This window comes from Rhincodon typus, chromosome 5 (assembly GCF_021869965.1).
Source record: "Rhincodon typus isolate 14 chromosome 5, sRhiTyp1.1, whole genome shotgun sequence".
Lineage (NCBI taxonomy): Eukaryota > Metazoa > Chordata > Chondrichthyes > Orectolobiformes > Rhincodontidae > Rhincodon > Rhincodon typus.
This window is the reverse complement of record NC_063336.1, coordinates 88,703,874-88,726,191: the sequence shown is the minus strand read 5'-3', so window position 1 is coordinate 88,726,191 and position 22,318 is coordinate 88,703,874. Positions and strand designations below refer to the sequence as shown.

Here is a 22,318-nt window from a genome sequence, read left to right as displayed (position 1 = left end):
TGCTTAGAGGAATCTTTTGCACAAAGGGAGAAAAACAGCCTAATGTCCCATAATGGAATGTTGCAGATCCAATCAATGCAGTATCCTTATCAGTAGGGCGAATTATTATTTGTGAAGATTGTTGTCATGACTTGATTGGAATCAGATGGAGCTGGTAATGATGCTTTACAATTTTTTTTTTGCAGCAGTATTAATGGTTCAATTCGCCATTAGTACATGTACCAAGACTACTGATTGTCTCCAGGTGAAGGCTTGGTGCATCTCTGACACAACTGGCTGTAAAAATTTATGGGACTTAATTGAAGATGTCTGTAACGTGACAGGTAATTACAAAATAAAAGCTGCATTAGCAATATGTTTGTCCTGAATTCGAATGCTGTAATTTAATAAACCATCTCATATTTTTTAAAGGTGTCTTTCTCATGCTGGGATTATATTGCAAAGCCTAACTGGCTGATTGCAATTTTCTGACTTCCAAAAATCTGCAATTTCTCATCAACTTTCATCCTTATATAATTTACACAAAAATAAAAAAAAAACTGACTTTTATTTTCAAATGATCAAATTTATTATTGGAATTGGGCTTTGGAAGCTGGTGAATCAGTGTCCAAGATTTAATAATTATCAGGAGAATCACAGGCATTAGAACCAGGACATTTTTTGTTCTTTAAAATTTGAAGTACAATGAGATTACAAAGATCTCTCTAAATTCCTTCAAGGGATGTAGTGTCACTGGATAGCCAGCATTTATTGCCATACCAAATCACCCTTGAGTATTAAAAATATAATGAGTTTGGTTTACAAATCATTCTGTAGAACTTTGAGACAGAGAAGAAATAATCATTGTGTATTCCATCAGTAACATTTTTAGTTTAGTCATTTACTTAGCCCCGCTCCCCTGACTTGTTACAATGTCCTTTCAATTTTTTCTGTTTAAATTAATTTTACTTCTCCTTTCAGAGAGTTTATATATTCCATTGTAATTTTTAACAGATTAATTCTACGTTACCTACTTTAAAAAATTGCCCCCTGTCATCCATTGATCTTTGAGTGACGTTCCTAAATTGATGTCCTCAAGGTATTAACTCATTGACCTGTAAAAGTAACTTCTCTTTACCAAAGCTTAAATTAGCACTTGGTGCTGTAACCCAGGGCTGAAATTTTTCCACCTATCCTTTTAGTAGGTTGATATTCTTTGCAGACCTAATGTGTACAATGGCAAGCTTCCGATCTGATCCAAAATCAAAACTGAGATTGAGGGGAAAACATACAACTACTCCTTTTAAATCCAGTCAAGAATGGAGGAGTTCATTGTGTCATTTCTGACTAAAGATTCTTTAATACTCCAGTGGAGTGACCTCAGCTGGTCTCAGTACTAGCTCCATAATGCAAGCTGACAGCTTTCCTCTTATGGTTCAGTGGGTTACTACATTGCCCAGTGAGAAACTACTGCATGTGCTATAAATTTCCTCAGGATTTCTCTTGCTTCCTATTGAAATTTTGGCATATTTTCAGGAGATACCTGATTTGTAGCATTTTCCTCACACAAAGGATAGTAAACCCATGAAATCCTGTGCCATAGAAGGCTGTGAAGGCCAAATCACTGAATATATTTAAGAATGGGATAAATAAGCTTTTAGGTTTTGAAGGCATCAAAGGACGTGAAGAGAAAGCTGAAATCTGGTATTGAGATAGATGACCATTTTGAATGGTAGAACAGTCAGAAAGGGCTGAATGGCCTACTCCTGTTCCTAGTTTCTACGTTTCTGTGTTAAGCTGGGTTTTCCCCTCCAGTGGCTATGCTGAAGCTGGTGGATGTTCCCTGAGATGCAATCCAAGTATTTCCAGGATTGCTCCACAGTCTGTCTTGCGTTCGCTGATTTCTGCCTGAAGGACACTTGGGGTCGTAACATCATTAATACAGGTGGAAATGAATATCAGTCTCAGCAGTCTTGGTCGTCATGATGAAATAACCAAACTACACTCGTCACTGCTTGCCAATCTGTGGATTTATTTTTTAAACGGATAGCTAGCAAGCGAGGAAGTCTCTGTCGTACCAAAATACCACTCGAACTTGTTCAAGTACTGAAGAATGCAACAACTAGATCTGTGGCAGATGGTAAGGGGAACAATGTATAATAATAGCCTGTTTGACTTCATCCTTCACCAACCTACTTACAGGGACACATCTGGCCATGTGCATAATGGCAGTGACTGCCACTCATTCCTTGTGATTGTAAAGCCTGCTCTCCACCGTGAAGACATCCTAGACTCAGTATTGTGCCACACCACTGCACTCAGTGCAACTGATTAAGGACAGACCTGGCTCCCCAAGCCATATGTTGATGAGGTGCTGTGAGCCACTAACAGCATCAGACTTGTGCAGTAACACAGTATGGAACATTGAGGCCCAGCATAATAGCTGCTCTCTGGATTGAATTCTTGAACAGACGATGATCAGTGTATGATAGTCATGCCTTAGAATGAGGTACAAACCTAACAGTCAGGACTGCCTGTAAGCTAACCACCCAAAAGCAGCAGACCCAACAGTGTGCCGGATGGTCCAATGACCAACTGACCAAAACAAATTTACTGCACTGCTGTGGAGAAGAATTGATATGTATAAGCAGGCAACTTAACAGAAGGAAGAGGTAACAGGAATCTTCACCCATAATCACAGTAGACCCCAATAAGACAGCAAAGCAGAAAGCTGAAGTGTTTGCGATGTCACCCAAGAATGGATGACCCTCCTATGCTTCCTCCCTTGATCGAATATAATAGATAAGTGCTCAGCTGAGTCAGTTCATTTCACATAGGAATACAAGTAGTCAAAGGGCAGTTATTACACCATCTTGGTCATCATCTTGCAATTGTTGTCTATCTTTTACAATGTGTAGAGGATCTGTTGTAGCAACATCATAAGGCTACACCATATGGAGATTCAGCAATTTATCTGTTATACCTCTTTTGCCTTTTTATTCTTGTTTTTGGCTGTTTTCTGTTTTGTGTACTTGTTTCGTTTTGTGTGGAATGGCAGATATAATTCTCTTGACAGCCCTTTGGCTGCAGTAGTCACATTTGGAAGTGCTAACACAGATCCCCAATCTGATCAGCACAATCCTCACAGATTAACCAGAGTAATTTTGTTTTCCTGGAATACTAATATAAATGCAACTTCTGCACTGCTTCAAACTTTGTCTGAGTCTTTTTTTCTGTGGTTGTCAAGTTTGCATCACTGCCTTATTTCCATAAGAAAAACCATGGCTGATCACTGTTTTTTTAATCTTATGTAGTTTTCCTGAACACAGAATTACTACTCTCACACAGGACTGGTAAACAACATAGGTTTAATTGACTTGAAAATCTCAAACAGGTTTACTTAACAGGCAAACTGATAACTTGCAGTTATACAACACCTTATGTGCACATCTTTTCTGCTAGATGGTGCTGCCTAGAGTCTACGCTGCTGCTGGTGATGTGGTGTCATCCAGGACATTGGCTCATTGGTATAGACTGCTATTAGAGCATTAACACAACAATGTTAGTGTGTTTAAGGGCTAATGAGTGTCAGGGTCAGCGGACCCATTGATGAATGTAATGTCAGTGAATGTGAGTATGATGATGGTGAGAGAATGTTGGCGGCAATTACTTTAGTGTGTGTACCATCATTGGGTGTAATGTTTGTCAGTGTAGAGTCAGTGGGTATTGATGGTATCACATCATTGGGCGTAATTTCAGCTGATGTACAGCTTGTAATGTCAATGGATGCAATGTGGATGGGTCAGTTAATGGAGACTAATACACTGAAATATTTCTGACCTAATCTCATGTTTACAAGGTGGATAATTAATGGATGTGTTTTTGTTTCCCTACGATGAATTGTGATGAGAAACAATTAGCCAATAAATTTCAGGATAAATCTCCAAACCAAATGGTTGCACTTTGGTGATCTCAGCTGCCTGTTACCGAAACGTCAATGTTGAAGTTGCTAATTAGAATGTCACAGGATGACTAGAGAAGGATATGAAATAATTCACTCCTTTCCTGTTTAGTGACTGCTTGAGGAAAATACAGACTGTCACACCAGAGAGACTGCATTTTAACCACCCTATATGTTGGCAGCTTGCAACTATGTGCAGTCCTGTATCAGTGGTTTTAAACACAGCCAGGTCTTTCAAATTTAATTTCCAAGCTTCCTGTCCTCTCAATATCAGTGAGCATGACAATGACCCACCCAGTGAAATTGAAACTCCGGTATTTAAAACAAGTGAAATGAAGCACTTCACGTTGTCATGGACAGAGAAATAGCTGGACTGGGGTCATCACAGGTAAAGGTCAAGCTCCTTTCACCAACATCTGTTTGGATGTACAGGTAGGCTGTGTGGCACTGGCAGGAGAAACTGCTTCCTTGCTGACACAAAGAAACTCGTGGTTGGGGCAATCGGCCACACAGCTGAATCCAAAGCAGGAAGTATTTCGATGATCTTGCTGAGCACAACGGGAGAGGTGTGGCTGTTGCCCTACTCCCTAATGCCTGACACTCTCACTTTGCCTTCTCAAGCCTACTACAACATGTCGGTCCTCATTCCACTGTTGCAGTGAAACTAGAAGAGTCCCCCAGAATCACAGGTGAAATAAAGTTGCTGGTCATTGCAATGATCTCCTCAACTGATAGAGTGACCCCATCAGCATTGACAATCGAGTGTTGCAATTAAATGTGTGCCTTTGGACCTTCAACAGCAGCTTGCACACTGGGGACCACCATATCTAGTGTGTATAGCAGCCTAGCTATGGCATTTCAGGCCCCACTGCAGCACAGGTTTCTCCAGCATGGCACTAGCAACAGGAGTGTGGTTGGACTACGAGGGGCAATGTCAGGGGAGATTACTTAAAAGTGGTTATTTTGTTGCCATTTTCATCTTAGCCCATTCATAACCAATGTGCAACCTCCCCTGCTCAGGGGTAAGTGCAGTAGGCTTTGGTGAGGACTTAGCCTACTCCAGGCTCAGCAGATGACAACCAAGAACATCCTATTGGTTGGAGCAGAGATGTGAGCAGCCCATTTGTATGTCTGCTGAAGCCAAAGGGGCTGCATCATGTTGAAACAAGAGAACAAATTTGTTGTGGCACACAGGAATGCATGTGGGTGTTTTTGGTATCGCTATATTGTTTCTGTTCCATAGTTGAAGAATGTGCATACTTTCACCATAAAGTCTTCAAAAAAAATTGCTGCAAGGACAGAGCTCGACTTGCACACTGAATGTAAAAGTGAACCATCAGCACGGATTTGGCTGGCCATCAGTTTTATCAATCACCATGTGGTGGATGCTGTGTGCAGTTGCATCTGAAATTCTTGTGCATCTTCGCAATGTAGTCCCGTTTCATCTGCTTAATAACTTGTGCCCAGTTATAAAGTATGGGTAACACTCACGCCTGGGGTGAGAAATTGAGGCTGACTACTCTTATAATGGTGCAGCTAAACTACAGCAACTTTTATACAACAACTACTACTGTGAATATAGCATGTCAAAGTGAAAAAAAGAGGGTTAACCTCTTTGCCGAGTATGTGAGAAACATTATCTTTGGGCTTGAGAAAATGGGCTTGATTTGCATGCTGTCATCAAAGTAAATCCATATATTTTGCAGCAATTTCCTGACTTTCACATCCTTGGTTGCTAGTTATCTGAAGAATGGGAAGACATGAATTCGGGTAGACTGAAGGGAGTTTTGAATGGGATTCTCGGTTGTGAGATTTCTTTGTGTAAAAAACATTGAGAGGCCAGGAGACTGTGATGATGATAACAATTTAATTGTTGCGTTATTCTTGTTATTGTCGTTCTATGACTGCACTCTGAGTATCTAAATGAACCTTTCAATAATTAGGACAGCAGCATAAACCTATGTTGATGAATTACCTGCATCACATTCTGTGTTTCTGTCTTCCACCTTTGTCCGCCCTCATTGTAAGTCCTTTACTTTGTGCATCCTGCAGCAATTCCAATGTGTAAATAAGAAGGAAAGGAAACTGTAATTATTTACACTATGTCATCAATGAATCCCTCAAATATTAATTTCAGCCTTCATTTGCAGTAAATGATCATTAATCATGTAGATACGCAGAGGAGATTTCATTTTGAAAAGGATGTTAGAAATAGAGGGACAGACTAACAATAAGTTAATTAACAAAATAAAGACCATGGGCTGAATTTGACAGGAAATTGCTCAGTATCAATTTTGGCAGGTTTTGTGGCGTGTTTCTCTCTGTGAGGTCCAGTAAGATTTCTCATGCTGTCCCAAACTTGCCTCTTTACCGATGCACAACGTCTCCTAGTGAACTGCTCACTGTAAGTGGACGTACTCACTTCTGCCAGCACCTCCCAGAATTCCTGGTGCTGCCACCATATTGTAAACACAGTTGTGCACCAGGTCAAGCACCATTAGTCCGAAGCTGCCCTGCATAGTTCCTGTCGCTTTCCCCAGTCATGTTTGGCAAAAGGGAAGTTGGCAGCCTGTTTTCTAGACAGAAGCCTGGAGTTCCTGGTGCACAGGGTGGTACAAAGAAAGGTCATTCTTTCCCCACAAGACTAAAGAGACCACTACACCAGCCTTGACAACCTGATCCGAGGTTGCCACCAGGGACTGCAATATCCACGATCTGGAAGAGCACCCAGCAATATAGGAAACAGGTCAATGATCTTTTCCATTCCATCAGCATAAGATCCACCATCTTCTCTCTACTCCCTCACACTCACCCCATCTCTCCTACTGCACACATTTCCCATCAAAGATCTAGTCTACTTCTCTCACTACTGCTTGCAACATCTTCCCTCACTCGCTCCCTGCACCACTAAACCTGTACAGCCTTTGCACTACCTACTTAGTCACTGAAGGCACCAAACCACATTTCCCAACTGCACCATCATTAATAACTGTACCAGCCACTTTCATCTCACTCAAACTTTCTCTTTGTCTCATTCCAGGAGGAAAAGGCCCACAATTGGGGTAAAAGAGATAAGGTGAATGGTGAGGTGTCTACATTTGGCTCCTTATCCCTACTAGGAGGTAATTCTGACCATGACTGCCCCAAGCAGCTAACTAACTGTGCCCAAGTCCCTGGACAGATAGTAGAGGTGGAACCACCTGAGTAAAGGCTGTCCTGCTTGACCCTGACTAAGGACTACTCCCCTTAGACTTTGAGATGTGGCCATTTGCTTCCTGCACATGCAGTGTATTAGCCACATACACTGCTGGTGCACGGTGAAGGTGTGAGATTGATGTAGCACACTGCTGCACAATAAGTCCACTCCCTTAACTGCTCACTGTCCATAACCATAACAAGCTGCCTGGCTTTGTGTCTGCACTAAAATGCAAATCAAGACAGAGGTACTGTGCACCTTTAAGCTCTGACTGAAGGGGCAACGCAGGCACAAAGAGAGCAAATGAGGATCTCTGTGATGCTCCCTGGCTCCATGAGATGGGTGCCTGTGTCTTGCAGAAACAATGTCCTCGCAGCAGCATCACAATGAAAGGTCCTGGGACCTCTCCAAACTGCTCTATTGAAGTGGAACATTGTTTTGTAAGTGTGACATGAGGGTGCGGAGAGGCTGGTGCATTACAGGTGCCAATGTCGGTGGACAGGGAGTGCATACAATCACTGCCCATCACTGCCAGTGTGCCCTGAAATGTTGGCACTGGCCATCTGGAAGAGCAAGGGGCGAGCTAGAATTGCCAGGTAACTGCTCTGACTTTCACATTGAGTGTTGTTGCTGTGTAGTTTCTTGGATAATTCAATGCACCAGCCAAGATGAATGGGAAACTATATATAAATAAGGCAAGATTAATAAATAAAGAAATATTAAAACTTGCAAATAGGCCTCTAGCTATTCCTCACTAAGGGCTCCCCTCAATCACACTAATTGCTGCCACAGCATTACACATGCTCTGGCCAAGCAACTCATTGAGCAAGGTCACAAGAGCAAATAAACTCCCAAAAAGAACCAGCAGATACAGAGAATTATTAGGAGGAACTATTTGGTCAGCTGGGAAACCTTGTGAAATGTACAAGATTGAAAATGGAGAGGAATGGATGTGTTCAATCTATTAGTTGTAAAGAACATCACTGCAAATAGAATTCCCCACAGTTGAAAGAGGCCATTTGGGCCATCGAGTCTGCAACAACCCTCTGAAGAAGTTCCCACCCAGAGCTCCAGTCCATCTCTGTAACCCCACGTTTCTCATGTCTAATCCACCCACCCTGTGGGCAATTTCAGCATGGCCAATCCACCTAACCTGCACATCTTTAGACTGTGGGAGGAAACTGGAGCACCTGCAGGAAACCCACACAGACACTGGGAGAACATGCAAACTCCACACAGACAATCACCCAAGGCTGGAATTGAACATGCATCCCTGGCACTGTGAGGCAGCAGTGCATATCACTGAATCACTGTGTTACCCTAAATTGAATTGTAATCCCACCAGTTACCATGATAGGATTTGAACCAGTATCGCTAGGGTACTCATCTTATTGAATCATTAGTCCACTGACATTGCCTCTTTTGCTACCATCTCTCCTCTCTACTATGTGCTACATTGTCTCTGACTGTATGTGACGAGGCATACAATGAAATCAAGCAAACTTGATAATTACAGTCCCGTACCAGCCAAAATTCTGCTGCAATAGATGGAGAACCTTAGATATGACTAAAATGAGTTGCTATAAAGGGGAGCTAGATTTGCAGTCTCTGGGAGTTTGTCAGAATGAGATTTGTCTGGAGTTGTTAGTGGCAGGATAGGTAAATGCAATGCATTCTGTCCTGTTTGTTCTTGGCTTATAAATGGAAAAATAAGGAAGCAATAAAATAATAAAGGCATAGAATCTTTCCCATGAAGGGAGACTTCATATGGGAAGACTTTTCTGAAGGCAACTTCACAGAAATGAGAAAAATTGAAAACACGGGCCAGCTTGTTTCATTTCCAATTGCTGTAATTTAAACCATGGTTCTTTGGATAATTCAGACAGTATTAAATCATCTGCATCCTGGCAAATCTCAACAAATACATTCAAATATAATATTCTTTTAATTTGTTGCAGGTGAAGCTTGCACAATAAAGGATCTCAGCAGTTGTAACCTAACCATCCAGTACCTAACTGACAGTTATCCAGCATTTAAGGAGTGCAGTTGCCTCGAAGACAAATCATGTGAATTTCTGAGACCTCTCAGAAGCCAGTGCACTAGCCAAGGAGGTAATGCAATACCCAGATCTGTGTAATGAGGTGGTATCAATGAATTTGCAAACAACCAACGTTCTATCATTTTTAATAACTACCGATGGAAATATAAGGTGTAAGACTTTCCCAGCATTAACACTTGCTTAAATATTATGAGGAGACATAGTCAAAGCATGTTAAATGACTCATATAAAGAAGATATAACTGTGGGCAAAATATAGCCCACAGTTTTAAACTCTGCAAATTAAGAGTAAGTAGAGAATTCAATGTTTCGCGGAAAAAGTAATGAATAAACATATGGAACAAATTATTAGGAAAGGTCATTGAAGAGAGTTAAGGAGGGAACTGTTTTAGAGAAAGAATATGGTGAGATTAACTAAAAACAGATTGTCTTATCAGACCAAATGTCCTTTTCCCATTCCTCAAAATTCCTAGATTCCCACAAAAATGTGACAGAGAGTTTGGCTTTTAAACTGAAAGATCAAATCAAAGTAAAACTTTCCAGTCTTTATGGCTACAGCCTGAAACAGGTGTAACAAAGTTGCTATTGACATGTGCAAGTATATTTTAGTTAAGTTTCTAAAGGGTGTTTGACATTTGAGTATTTATTCCACTTTTCATGCAGAGCTCTCGAGAACAGCTCCTGCTGTTCCATCAACACATCATGACTGGAGTCATCGTTCAAGACTGACAAGAATTAATAACCATTTGAAGAAGGACGATGATTGTTCAGTAGCTAGAAATCAATGTCTAAAGTCCACAAGTTGCAGTTCAGTGTATGCAAGGTTTAAGAAGATGTGCAAGAACAAGAAGGGCAATTGCAACATTGCATCTGTGGCAGAAGAATGTTTGACTGCGTGGCAAGCATTGCAGCACACAAAACTGTCTAACTGCACCTGCTCAAGGCAGGAAAGACTAAAATGTCAAAGAATACGGAGCAGCCTTTTCAACAATGCTTGTGTGCAAATTGCATATACAAACCTGAATACAAGCAGTGATGAAGGAATAAAAGGAAATAATTCTATTGGGGACAGCAGTATGTTGACATTCAAACAGTTTGAACATGGATTTTGTTATGTTTTAAACATGCTATTGAGTTCTGGACCATGTTTCCCTACATAGTATTTACAGTGTTATTTCTGTTGTATGTACAGGTGACTTCACGGAGAGCAGGAAAACAGCAACAGAATCTACTGCTTTCGCCAGATATGATAACAAAAGTAAGAAATAAAAGACCTTAGCTCATCAGGAGCACATATTGGGAAATTGTCAATGAAACATACGATTTTACACGTTGTCATGATGAGTACAAGAAAATCTCACTAGTTACAATTTTATTTTTCTTGGGTGTGACATAAATCAAAAGTGCTTACGTTTCTGAATCTGCCTGATGTAGCCATCTTTTTCCAGACATTTGTTATGCAGCTGAACTTTAGGGACCAGTTAGACAGCAGTTAGTCAGTGTGCAGCTGCTATCCCAGAAATATATCATTGGCTCCCTCGCCACTCTTTAACCTTCAAACAGTGTTCTGTTTACCAGCTTCCAACTGTCAGTGGAAAATTCTAACGTTAAGAGCGAGTTAAAGGACTGAGTGCACTCTGCTAACATTAAAAGCACAGACGATTAGGGTTAAAATGTTCCCAGATGGACCAGTGGACTGCCTGGGCACCTTTTAAACTTGGCATCAAACTAGATTGCAGTTATTGAGTATTTGGCTTAAAAACCAACTGGTATGAAAGTACCCCTCTGAGAGTCAGGAGCTCACCTTTTAACTTTAATGTGGTCAGAATGTCAAGCTGCCTACCAAGTTATACTTCAATGTTTTAAGTTAATTTGCTTCCAAAATTATGGTTGCAAATCAGTAAATAACTTTCAATTTGGCCAGCAATTGATTTTCTGTACCAGTGTATTCCATTTACACTGCAAAACAAAGGTTATTTTAGCACCCAATACTATCTAATTTGATAGATTCTGCAAAGATCTTTCCTGCTCACAAAGTAAATTCAACAAGGATAGAATATCTTCCTAGCATTATATCCAAAAAATTATGGGCCAAATCTTCTGGTCTCTGGGATCATTGGAGAGTGAGGCAGCAATATTTTCCCAGTGGAACTCCTGATGCACTCACCTATGTCAAAATTGTCTGGAATGTTTAAACTTCTGATGGGCAAACACCGTGGTCCTGTAGACCTTCCTAGAATGTCTCCAATTCTAAGAAAAGAGTCGGAGACTTGGGTTACTGCTATAGAACTATCCCGAGTAGCTCCTCAAGAACTATCAGACAGAGTAAAACCTAATCTACCTCCTGGATAACTGCAAAACTCACACTCTCATTCACACCCACTGACCGCCCAACGAAACTGTCCTGATTTCCAATTATCCCTCCTAACCACATGACTACCTCCCCAAACCCTTGATGATTCGTTGACCCAACCTAACTACATCCCAACCCCAACGGCTGCACCTATCTGGCTATCTCCCCCAAGAACCCATTACTCTGACAGAAAATAAATGCCATCCATGACTCAAGAGTTTGGAAAGAATAATGATGGATTAGATCAATAATCGAATATTAGGCTGCTAAAGGGTGATTCAACACATCCACTTTTTTCCATGCTGTTCTTGTATAAAATGTAACAGAAAAAGGGTCCCAACCCAAAACGTCAACTTTCTTGCTCCTCTGACGCTGCCTGGCCTGCTGTGTTCCTCCAGCTCCACACTGTGTTGTCTCGGACTCCAGTATCTGCAGTTCTTGCTATACCCAAATCTCTCATGTCTGGTTGCTGGATTTTGCCCCATAACCTGAAAATCTCAGTATAACCTGAAAATCTCAATACAACCATTCTGAGTTCATTATGCATTGGTGCAGCAATAGTTATAGCTCAATTTAACATTCCTATAGGGATATTTTGTTTATTTTCAGTACAATGAGCTCCAAAAATTATCCTTTTAAATAATAGATACTTCCATGAATCAAAGATAGAAGCAGCATCATTTAGCATAGCAATTGAAAAAAATGTCCTACTAATTAGGAAAAGCATGTAAATGGCTTCATGTGTACTAAATATGAGAAATTATTTTCCACTGTGGTTAAATGCTACAAATCCTCTGGTAATCCTGGCAATGGTAAACAAGTAAACGCTTCACACGCATAACATTGGAGATTAAACCTGGCATACAAAATTGAAAGCCACAAAGGACTTGTCAAGCAAGTTGTTTGAAAAGGCAGCATGAACCCTTTCCCTATTATCACCTCTGGCCTTGCAGATTTCTACAAGTGATTAATTTTTATTTTGCATCATATGTGCAATTTCCAGCATGGAAGGTTTAAAAGTGCGTCTGATCCTTGTTACAAATCACCCATCGAGTAAATGCACACTACAATTACTGCTCGAAACTGTGGAGTTACAGTTCAGGCTCCAGCCAGGCAGAACTGTGTTTATATTTCCAGCTGCAGGTTGGCCGCAACTTTAACTATTTTGCCTGGGAGAAAGTTGTATGCAGTTGAGATAAAGGGCAGAGCAGAGTCCACTCTTATAGCCATTAAAATTTTAAATGCTTGCAAAGTAGAAATGGATCCATAGACCCCCATTAGCATTTAATACACCAGCTTTTACACTGCACTGAATTCATGCTCCATGCAGACTCCCTCCAGGGTGTTTAACTGGGATGTTCTTTGGAGTCAGATTTGACCCTGGCTCCAGAATTACATGGCCATTTGTACATTGGTATAAAGCCAACACTATCTTACACTGATGCTATACTTGTACTCTGCTGGAAGAAAGCAGTCTCAGCTCTAATTGAGAAAATGTTTAGGACTATGTGGCAAGAGCAGTGTAATGAGGACAATTTGGATAACTTAAAAAAAGTCAGTGCATGTGTAATGGGCCAAATGGTCTCTTCATAATGCCTAATGATGGAATTAACCTGTCAGGATAAATTGGAGTTTATAAGAATGAGGAGTGATCTTATCTAAACAAACCAAATTTTTACAGGGCTCCGTAGAGTAGGTACAGAAAGGATGTTTCCCCTGACGGTGGGAGTGTGTGTCTTGAATCAGGGAACACCGTCTCAAAATAAGGAATAGCCCATTTAAGACAAAGATGAGGAGGAACTTGCTCACTAAGCGGATACTGAATCTTTGGAATTCTCTACACCAGAGAGCTGAGGAGGGTCAGTGAGTGAGTGTGTAGAACACAGAGATTGATATATTTCTATATATTAAAGACCTTAAGAGATATGAGCATAGTGCAGGAAAATGATGTTGAGCTGGGAGTTCAGCCATGATCTAGTCGAATGGTGAAGTAGGTTCAAGGGCTGAATAGACTACTTCCGCTCCTATGTTCCTAAACGTCTCTGGAGCGGTACAGGAATCAGGCAGAGGTCCAGCTGAAGTGGGCCCAGTTCAGCATTTTGTGGGAAACAGCCTGGAACTGGCCTTTCATCACTACCATGTTAGAAGTAGAAATAAGGAAGACTATAGGTGGTTTGCTGGGTCTGTGGAACAATTGAAAATAAGATCAAGGAGTTGGAGTAGGCCATTCAGGCCCCTCAAGCCTGCTCTGTTATTTCATAAGATCATGGCTGATCTTATCTCAGCCTTAACTCCATTTTCCTGCGCCCCATAACCCTTCAACCCAACACTAATTAAAAATATGTCCATCTCCTCCTTAAATGTACAAAACGTCCTGATATCCACTGCACTCTGGGGTAGTGAATTCCACATGAGTTACGTAATACTGGCTAAGTTGGAGGTAAACTTTCCCACTTGAGTTACCATACCAAAGAAGCATTGTACATCCTTAGAGTACTTTCGTGCCAGAAATTCACTGATGGCTCTTGCCTTCTTTGGATCCATTTTGTGATGTTCTTGGATACTGTGTCCTTGGAATGTAATTATCACACTAGTATCAGGAATTGTTTTTGGCCTCGATACAAGCCTTCCACATTATCAAGTGGTTGAAGTAATATAAGATCTCTACAGGAGCTGCCATCCCTTCAGGCTATCATTCCTGATTAACTAAGACAAAGTAGTTGGATTTTTCCCTCTTACTGTTGAAGTTTCTGATCATACATTTTTCCTCTCCAGTCTGTTGCCAATTTATGGTTTGATTTTATTGTTTTGTGAAGTTCTTTTCCCTCTTTCTTGGAGTCTTCCCACTCTTCAGTCATTTAATCAAAGTCTTCAGAAGTCTTTTTTTTTAACCGGCCTTCATTTCCAGCTATTTTTCTTTAAATCATTTGACATGTCTTATGGCTTTTTACTCAGCTCCAATGTCTTCCAAGAGTCTGCCTTCTTCAGTCGTGTGACAGAATTGAAAATAATGTCATAAGCAGCACTAAAAGATTTCATGTGTACATCACAAGTAAAGAGTGTGGTAAACGTTAAAGACAGGAAAATGTGAGACTATAATTTATAGGCAGAAAATCACTAATTTGTTCAAGCAAATATATTGTAAGAATGTAAGATATAGGAGCAGGAGTAAACCCGTGAATCTACCTGCCACAACAACCCAGAATAAACAGTGTAAAGACGGGAGCAGGAAGTTTCAAAGGGATATAGACCAATTAAGTGATTGGGAAAATCCATGGCAGTTGAATCTCAATGTGTACAGATTGAGAAAGACATGTAATTTTGCTGTCTTTTAGATTCATGAGCAAGAATTGTGATTGATATAATCTCACGCTAAATTTAGCACCTTTTATTAAGAATTTTAAACAAAACATTAAATCACATAGTTAGCCCTCAGGCTGAGATGACTGCAGGATATATAGGAGTGGGCTTTGATTGACTCTTCCTGTCAATATAGATTTTCAGTCTCCCATTTTCTCAATTGCTGTGTGGGATTTTCAAATAGAATATAGTTTTGAAAGAGCTCAAGCTCGATCATTTTTGGATTCTGATTGGTCAGTTGGGTTCATGCTTGGTTGTTCGCATATTCCCAAGTTGACATCTATTCGACTTTTTCCCCTCCCACTGCGATTCGCTATCTGGTTTCAATTAGCCTCAACCAGTTTGCTGCATTCAACAAAACCAAAACACTGGGAATGCTGGAAATCCGAAATAAAAACAGAAAGTGTTGGTGAAACTCCTCAGGTTCAGCAGCATTGGAACAGGAGTAGGCCATTCAGCCACTCGAGCCTGTTCCACCATTCAATGATATCATGGCTGATCTGTGATCTAACTTAATATACTTGCCTTTGGCCCATATTCCTTAATACTTTTGTTTAACAAAAAAATGATCAGTGTCAAATTTAAAATTAACAATTAATCCAGCATCCACTGCCATTTGTAGATGAGCATTCTAAACATTTTCCCCCTTTGTGTGCATGCAGAAGTGCTTCCTAATATCTCTCCTGAACGGTCTGACCCTAATTCTCAGACTATGCCCCCTTCAAGAATCTCTAACCAGTGGTAATAGTTTATCTTTATCTAACCTGCCTTTTCCTGTTAATACCTTGAAGACTGCAATCAAATAATCTACTAAATTCAAGAGAAAACAGGCCTCATTTGATTAAACAAAAATAGAAATTGCTGTAAAAACTCAGCAGGTCTGGCAGCATCTGTGGAGATAAAGCAGAGTTAATGTTTCAGATTCAGTGACCCCTCTTCAGAACGGTCATAATTATAATGATTATAATTTGGATAATCTTTCATAACTTAACCCCTGAAGTCCAGGGTCATTCTTGTAAACCCTCCCTCCAAGGACAATATATCTTTCTTAAGGTGTGGTGCCCAGATCTGCTCACAGTACTCCAAGAAAGGTCTAACCAGGGTGTTGTATAACGTCTATGGAGAGAGAATCCAAGGTAGCATTTCGACTCAGAGATGATTCTTCATATGCTTTTATTGCTGCATTTAATAGTTATATTTTATTTAAGTCATTGCATTTAATTCAGTGGTTATCACTGCAACTGTTAAGTACCAATATCCTCAGCAAGTATAGCACCATTCCTTTTCTACATAACAAATACTGCTCTGATGTCTGTTAACTCTTTCCTTGCAGGTGGAAGGACAAAGAGAATTTAATTTTGAGGTACAAAAATTACAAAGCTAGAACATAGGCACAAAACGTCATCAAAGGAGTTACTGGAATATTGCTAGCATTTATCGTATGTGAGTTACAGTTCGGGGGGGGAGGGTGTTTTACTTAGTTATACAGAGCCTTGGTTGAACTCCACTGAGATTCTGTGTTCAGTTTTAGTCATAACAGCTCTTGAGTATAGATTGATTTGGTGCAATATATTTTCTCCCCAGTGAAATCACAACTTAAAATGGTGAACCAAGTTGCAGACAAAAGAATATCTATGCATGTTATTTATTCAGATGTTAGTTAAAGTTGCAGGTCACCGAATCACTGGAGGCCATTCAGCCCAGTATGTCTGCAACTCTCCAATGGACATCATGACGTTGTGCCATTTGCCTGCTTCTAACCCCATACCCACGTACATATTTTTATATTTAAATAATCATGCAGTGCCTTCTTGAACACCTCAATTTAACCTGCCTTCACCCCACTTCCAGACCCAAATCACTCGTTGAGTAGAAAAGTCTTTTCTCACATAATGTTTGCTACCTTTACAAATCATTTTAAGTCAGTGCCCTCTCAATCTTGATCTTTTTAAGAGTGGGAACAATTTTCCATAGTGTACCCAATCCAGATCTCTCATGATTTTTATAACTTCCATTAGATCTTCTCATAGCCATCCTCTCTCCAAGGAGAACAATACCAACCTCTCTAAATTATCCACATGGCTGTAAGTTTCTCATCTCTAGAATCATTCTTGTAAACCTCTTTTACATTCTCTCCAATGCATTCCTTTAATGCGGTACCCAGAACTGTACACAGTAGTCCTTTTAATAAGTGTCTTATATAGGTTCAGCATCACCTCCTTGCTCTTGTATTCTATGCCTCTATTTTAAAAAAGCCCGAGGAACCTATATCCTTTATAAACTGTTCTCTCCATGTGTCCTGCCACCTTCAATAATTTATGCTTCTTTACATTCAGATCCCTCTGCTCCTGCACCCCCTCAAGTATGGTACATCTTTAATTTGTATTGTTTTTCTATGGTCTTCCTACCAAAATGCATCACATCACAGTTCTCCACCTTTAACTTCATCTGCTGCCTACCTGCTTGTTCTACCATTTGTCTATGTTCTTTTAGAGTTCTACACTGTTCTCTTCACAATGCTTCCAAGTTTTATATCATCCATAAACTTTGAAATTATCCTATGTACATCAATATTTTATCATTAATATAAATTTGGAAAAGCAAAATTCAAATACCAATCCCTGGGGAACCCCACTGCAAATCTTCCTCCTCCTGAAAAAAATTGATCTCTTCAAAAAAACTCAGCCCGTTAGTTCAACATGATTTCCACTTTAGAAATCGATGCTGGCACTTTCTAATCAACCCACCTCTTTCCATGTGACTGGTGATTCCATCCCAAGTAATTGTTTCTAGAAGCTTCTCCACTATTGAAATTAATCTGACTGGTCTATACTTGCTAGGATTATCCCTGAAATCTTTTGTTGACCAATAGTGCAATGTTTGCAATTCTCCTCTGAGACCTCCCCTGAGTCTAGAGAAGGCTGAAAGATTATCATTTTCACTTCCTTCAATATCCTTGGATACATCTTATTGGTCCTGGTCTCTTGTCACCTTCAGTATCAATATCCTATCCAACATTTCCTCTTCACCAATTTTGAACCCTTCAAGGGACAGATCTTCCTTCTCTGTTATGACAGTCTGACTGGCATCTACCCTTTTTAATAAAGACAGATTCATTTTGTACCTCAGCCATGCCCTTTACTTTCACATGTAAGTCCCCTTTTTAGTCCCTAATCAGCCCTACTCCTCCTTTTTACCACCTTTTCAGTACTTAAAGGATACTTTGAGATTCATACAGTCATAACGTCACATTGATCTACAACACTGAAAAATGACCTTCAGCCCATTGAGTCTGTGCTGGCCAAAACAAGCACCTAACTATTCTAATCGCATTTTCCAGCACTTGGTCCATAGTCTTGTAATGTTTGGCATCACAAGTAATATGTAATCTGTCAGTCTTTTCTCATAATCCCACTTTGCATCTCTAATATGCTTTTTTGGCCTCCCTTCTGAATTTTCTGTATTCCTCTTGGTTCTCAACTGTATTTTTTACCTGACACTTCTCATAAGCATTCTTTTTCTTAATTTCTATCTCATTTTTCATCTAGGAAGTTATGGATTTGTTTGCCTTCTCTTTCCCCTTTGAGGAAATATGCTTTGATTAGATTTGAACCATTTCCTCTTTGAGGGTAGCCTATTATTCAGCTGTGACTTTTCCTGAAAACCTTTGTTCCTTTCTATCATGGAATCGTAGAATCCCTACAGTGTGGAAACAGGCCCTTCAACCCAACAAGTCCACACTGACCCACAGAGCATCCCACCCAGACCCATCCCCCTGGAACCCACCTAATCTACACATTCCCGAACACTATAGGCAATTTAGCATGGCCAATCCACCTAGCCTGCACATTTTTGGACTGTGGGAGGAAACCAGACCACCCGGAGGAAACCCATGCAGACACGGGGAGAATGTGCAAACTCCACACAGACAGTTGCCCGAGGGTGGAATTGAACCTGTGTTCCTGGCGCTGTAAGGCAGCATGGCTAAACACTGAGTCACCTGGTCAGCCTAAGCCCAACCCAACTCCAATCATGCCCCATTGAAGTTGGCTCTGCCCTGGTTAATTATTCTTATTTTGGATGAATTATGGTCCTTTACTAACAATACAATGATTAATGTCGCATAAATGTTCCCCACTCTCATGTAATCTTCTTAGCCCACCTCATTTCTAAAAACCATGTCCAAGACTATCCTTTATTGTTGAATTTAATGTTGAATGCTGTGGAAAATTTTCCTAAACGCATTCTAGGAATGTTTGCCCCTCTCTGTCTTTAAGGCTATCACTGTCCCAGTCTACATTTAGGAAATTAAAGTCCCCAGAGGTGAGCCGACTATAATGTTGGCATTTTATTGACATTTTCTTACAGATTTATTCCATTACATCCTTCCCATTAGTTGGTTGTGTATAGACTACACTGATCAATGTAATTGCATACTTTCTGTTTTTTTGGCTCTAGCTAATTGAACGCTAGGATATTCTCTTTCTTCAGGTCTACAATGCCTTTCTTAAACAATATAGTTACCCTCCACCCTCCTTTCCGGCCTTTCCTATCTTTTCTGAACACCTGGAATATTTAACACCGAGCCCTGGCCTTCCTTGAGTCAGGTCTCTGTTATAGCCACAGTTTCACATTTCCACATTTCCACATGATAATCCTTGCCCTAACTCACCATCTTATTGACTGTACTCTGCATATTCACATAATGCACAGTCACCCTGATTTAGACTTCACTACTTTCTCCCTTACTCCGCCCTAATCTATTGACTTTCTATTCTTTACACTGCAGTTATCTGTCTCTCTAAGTATTTTATGCACCCTGGTACTCCACTCCAATATGTTGTCTCAGTTCCCACACTCTTGTCCTCTCAGTAGCGCTATCAGATTGCCCCACAAGGAAATCAGTCCCAGCTCTGTTTAAGTGCAAACTGTCCTGTTTGCATAGGACTGTCTTCTCCACAGACTGTCCCAGTGTTCCAGGAATCTAAAATCCTCCTTCCTGCTTCATCTTACCAGCCACTCATTCTTCTGCCTTATCCAGTTGTCTTGTGTACTCACTTGCACGTGGAACTGGGAGTAATCTGGAGATTAAAAAGCAAAACCTCAAATGTAGTGATTTTCTACTGAGCTCCCTGGATTCCAATTACGGGACCACATCTTTCTTCCTAACCAAATCTTTGGTACCAATAGAGACCATGATTTGTGGTTGTTCACCTTCCTCTGGAAGAATACACTGTGATGACTCTGTGTTGCCTTGACTCGGTCCCAGGGAGGCAAGACATGCAGAGAAATTCCTGACTGTTCACCGAACTAATGAATCCCCTATCAATTTTGCTCCTCCTTTCTTCTTCCTCCTGTCCTACACACTCATTGTTATATGTAAAGCTGGCATGCCTGGGGAGCCCAAACCCTTTGGAGGAATCAATTGTGCCTTTCCCCCTTGTAACTCTGTCATGGGGCATTGGGATTCTTGTTCTAACATACGTCTAGCCTATCGCATTGAGGCCACTTCTAATGAGCTGCTGCCCAGGCAACATGACTGATGGGGCCTTTCCATTGGCAGAAAATGGTTACCATTGGTCACCTGCTGACATGGAGCATGCAACCATTCAGCTCACAGGATTCTCTATGGGTAAGCTCCTGTCTATGGGAATGTGTCAGGTAAAAGTCCCAATGTAACTCTCCCCTATCTTCCCAACTGTGTTCCCTAGCCCCTTCAACCTAATTTTGAGAGGGTCATGAAAATTCCATTCCACGTCAAGTGATTTTTTTCAACAAAGCAGTTTCCTTAATTCCAAACTTGCCACAGGCTGCACAATAGTATGAATGATTTTTGAAGCAAATCACATAGACTAATATATTCAGTTACTTCCAGTTTTTATGTTTTAATAAGACCATAAAATATTGGAGCAGGGGTAGGCCATTCAATAAGCATATAGTTGATCTGTTAATCCTTAACTCCACTTTTCTGCCTTTTCCCCAAAATCCTTGACTCCTTTACTGATTAAAAATCTTCCTATCTCAGCCTTGAATGTACTTAGTGACCCATCCTCTATAGCCCTCTGGAGGAAAGGATTTCACAGTTTCACTATCCTCTGAGAGAAGAAATTCCTCCTAATCTCTGTCATCAATGTGCAACCCTTTATTCTGAAACTATGCCCTCTGGTCCTAGACTGTCCCACAAAAGGAAACAACTTTTCTCTAAATTCCCTGTCAAGTCCTCTAAGAATCTTGTACGTTTCAATCAAGTCACCTCTCATTCTTCTACATTCCAAAGAGTACAGGCCCAACCTACTCAACCTCACTTCATAAGACAGTCCCTCCATAGTTGGTATCAGCCTCGTGAAACTTCTCTGGATTGCCTCTAATGCCAATATGCCTGTCTTCAGGTAAGACACCCAAAACTGATCACAGTGTTCCAGTTGTGGTTTGACTAGTGTCTTATATAGTTTTAGAAAAACCTCTCTACTTTTATACTTCATTCCCTATGAAATAAAGGCCAACATTCCCTTTTCCTTCCCTTTTGCCCACTGAATTTGAACGCTTGCTTCTTGTGATTTTGATCAATGGCAGCCCTCAGGGTTGATATAGAAAGGTATTAAGGGTTATGGTGCCAAGACAGATAACTGGAATCAGACTAACCATTGCCTAATGAAGTGGTGGAACAGGCTGACGTGGTTGTGAGGCCATCTCCTATTCCTGTGTGATAGGTGTTCATGTAAACACACTTCTAAGTTTCAACACGTAGTATTGGGATGTTCCAGCTTTATCACCTTAAAGAATGGACAGCCTTGTACAAACTGCATTCTGTTTGCTTACAGATCACAAGCATTCCATGTCTTGCTTGAAAGTCACCGAGCAATGCATAAAGGATCAAAACGTGTGCAACCGACATCTAACTCCTCAGAAGAAGGCTTGTCCCCAGAATCGTAAACATTGCAACCTCAACAATTGTCACAGAGCAATTCGATCCTTTTATGGAAAGATCTCACCAGATCTTGCTGAGATGTTAGTATTCTGTGGATGCCACCCGTCCGATGAGCTGTGTCTACAGGCAAAGGAAACCCTCCATAACAATTCCTGTGCCAATCACATGGACACAAAGCCAACGTGCCTTCATTTGAAAGAAAAATGCTTCAATGAAGACATATGCAGGTTAGTAATTTGTGTCTCTGCTCAAATCTTACTGGTCAAACAGTCCCAACTCTATACTGTTGGGTTTTGTTATCCCTGTGCCAATCTCTAAACTAAAACAACCACATTTACCAAACAGCCCCAATGAAGAAATTCACCAGAGATAGTAGGAACTGCAGATGCTGGAGAATCTGAGACAACAAGGTGTAGAGCTGGATGAACACAGCAGGCCAAGCAGCATCAGAGGAGCAGGCAGGCTGACGTTTCGGGCCTAGAC

General features: G+C 40.7%; 1 protein-coding gene across 1 annotated transcript in view; it reads left to right on the top strand.

The window, feature by feature from the left end:
- gfral (GDNF family receptor alpha like) overlaps positions 1-22,318 on the top strand; it is a 101,058-nt gene that overhangs the window by 32,031 nt on the left and 46,709 nt on the right. Inside the window, exons 2-6 of the mRNA XM_048597287.1 lie at positions 186-323; positions 9,095-9,247; positions 9,858-10,268; positions 10,387-10,452; positions 21,729-22,062. Of these exons, the coding sequence (XP_048453244.1) occupies positions 186-323; positions 9,095-9,247; positions 9,858-10,268; positions 10,387-10,452; positions 21,729-22,062 (1,102 nt within the window). The remainder of the gene's footprint in view (positions 1-185; positions 324-9,094; positions 9,248-9,857; positions 10,269-10,386; positions 10,453-21,728; positions 22,063-22,318) is intronic.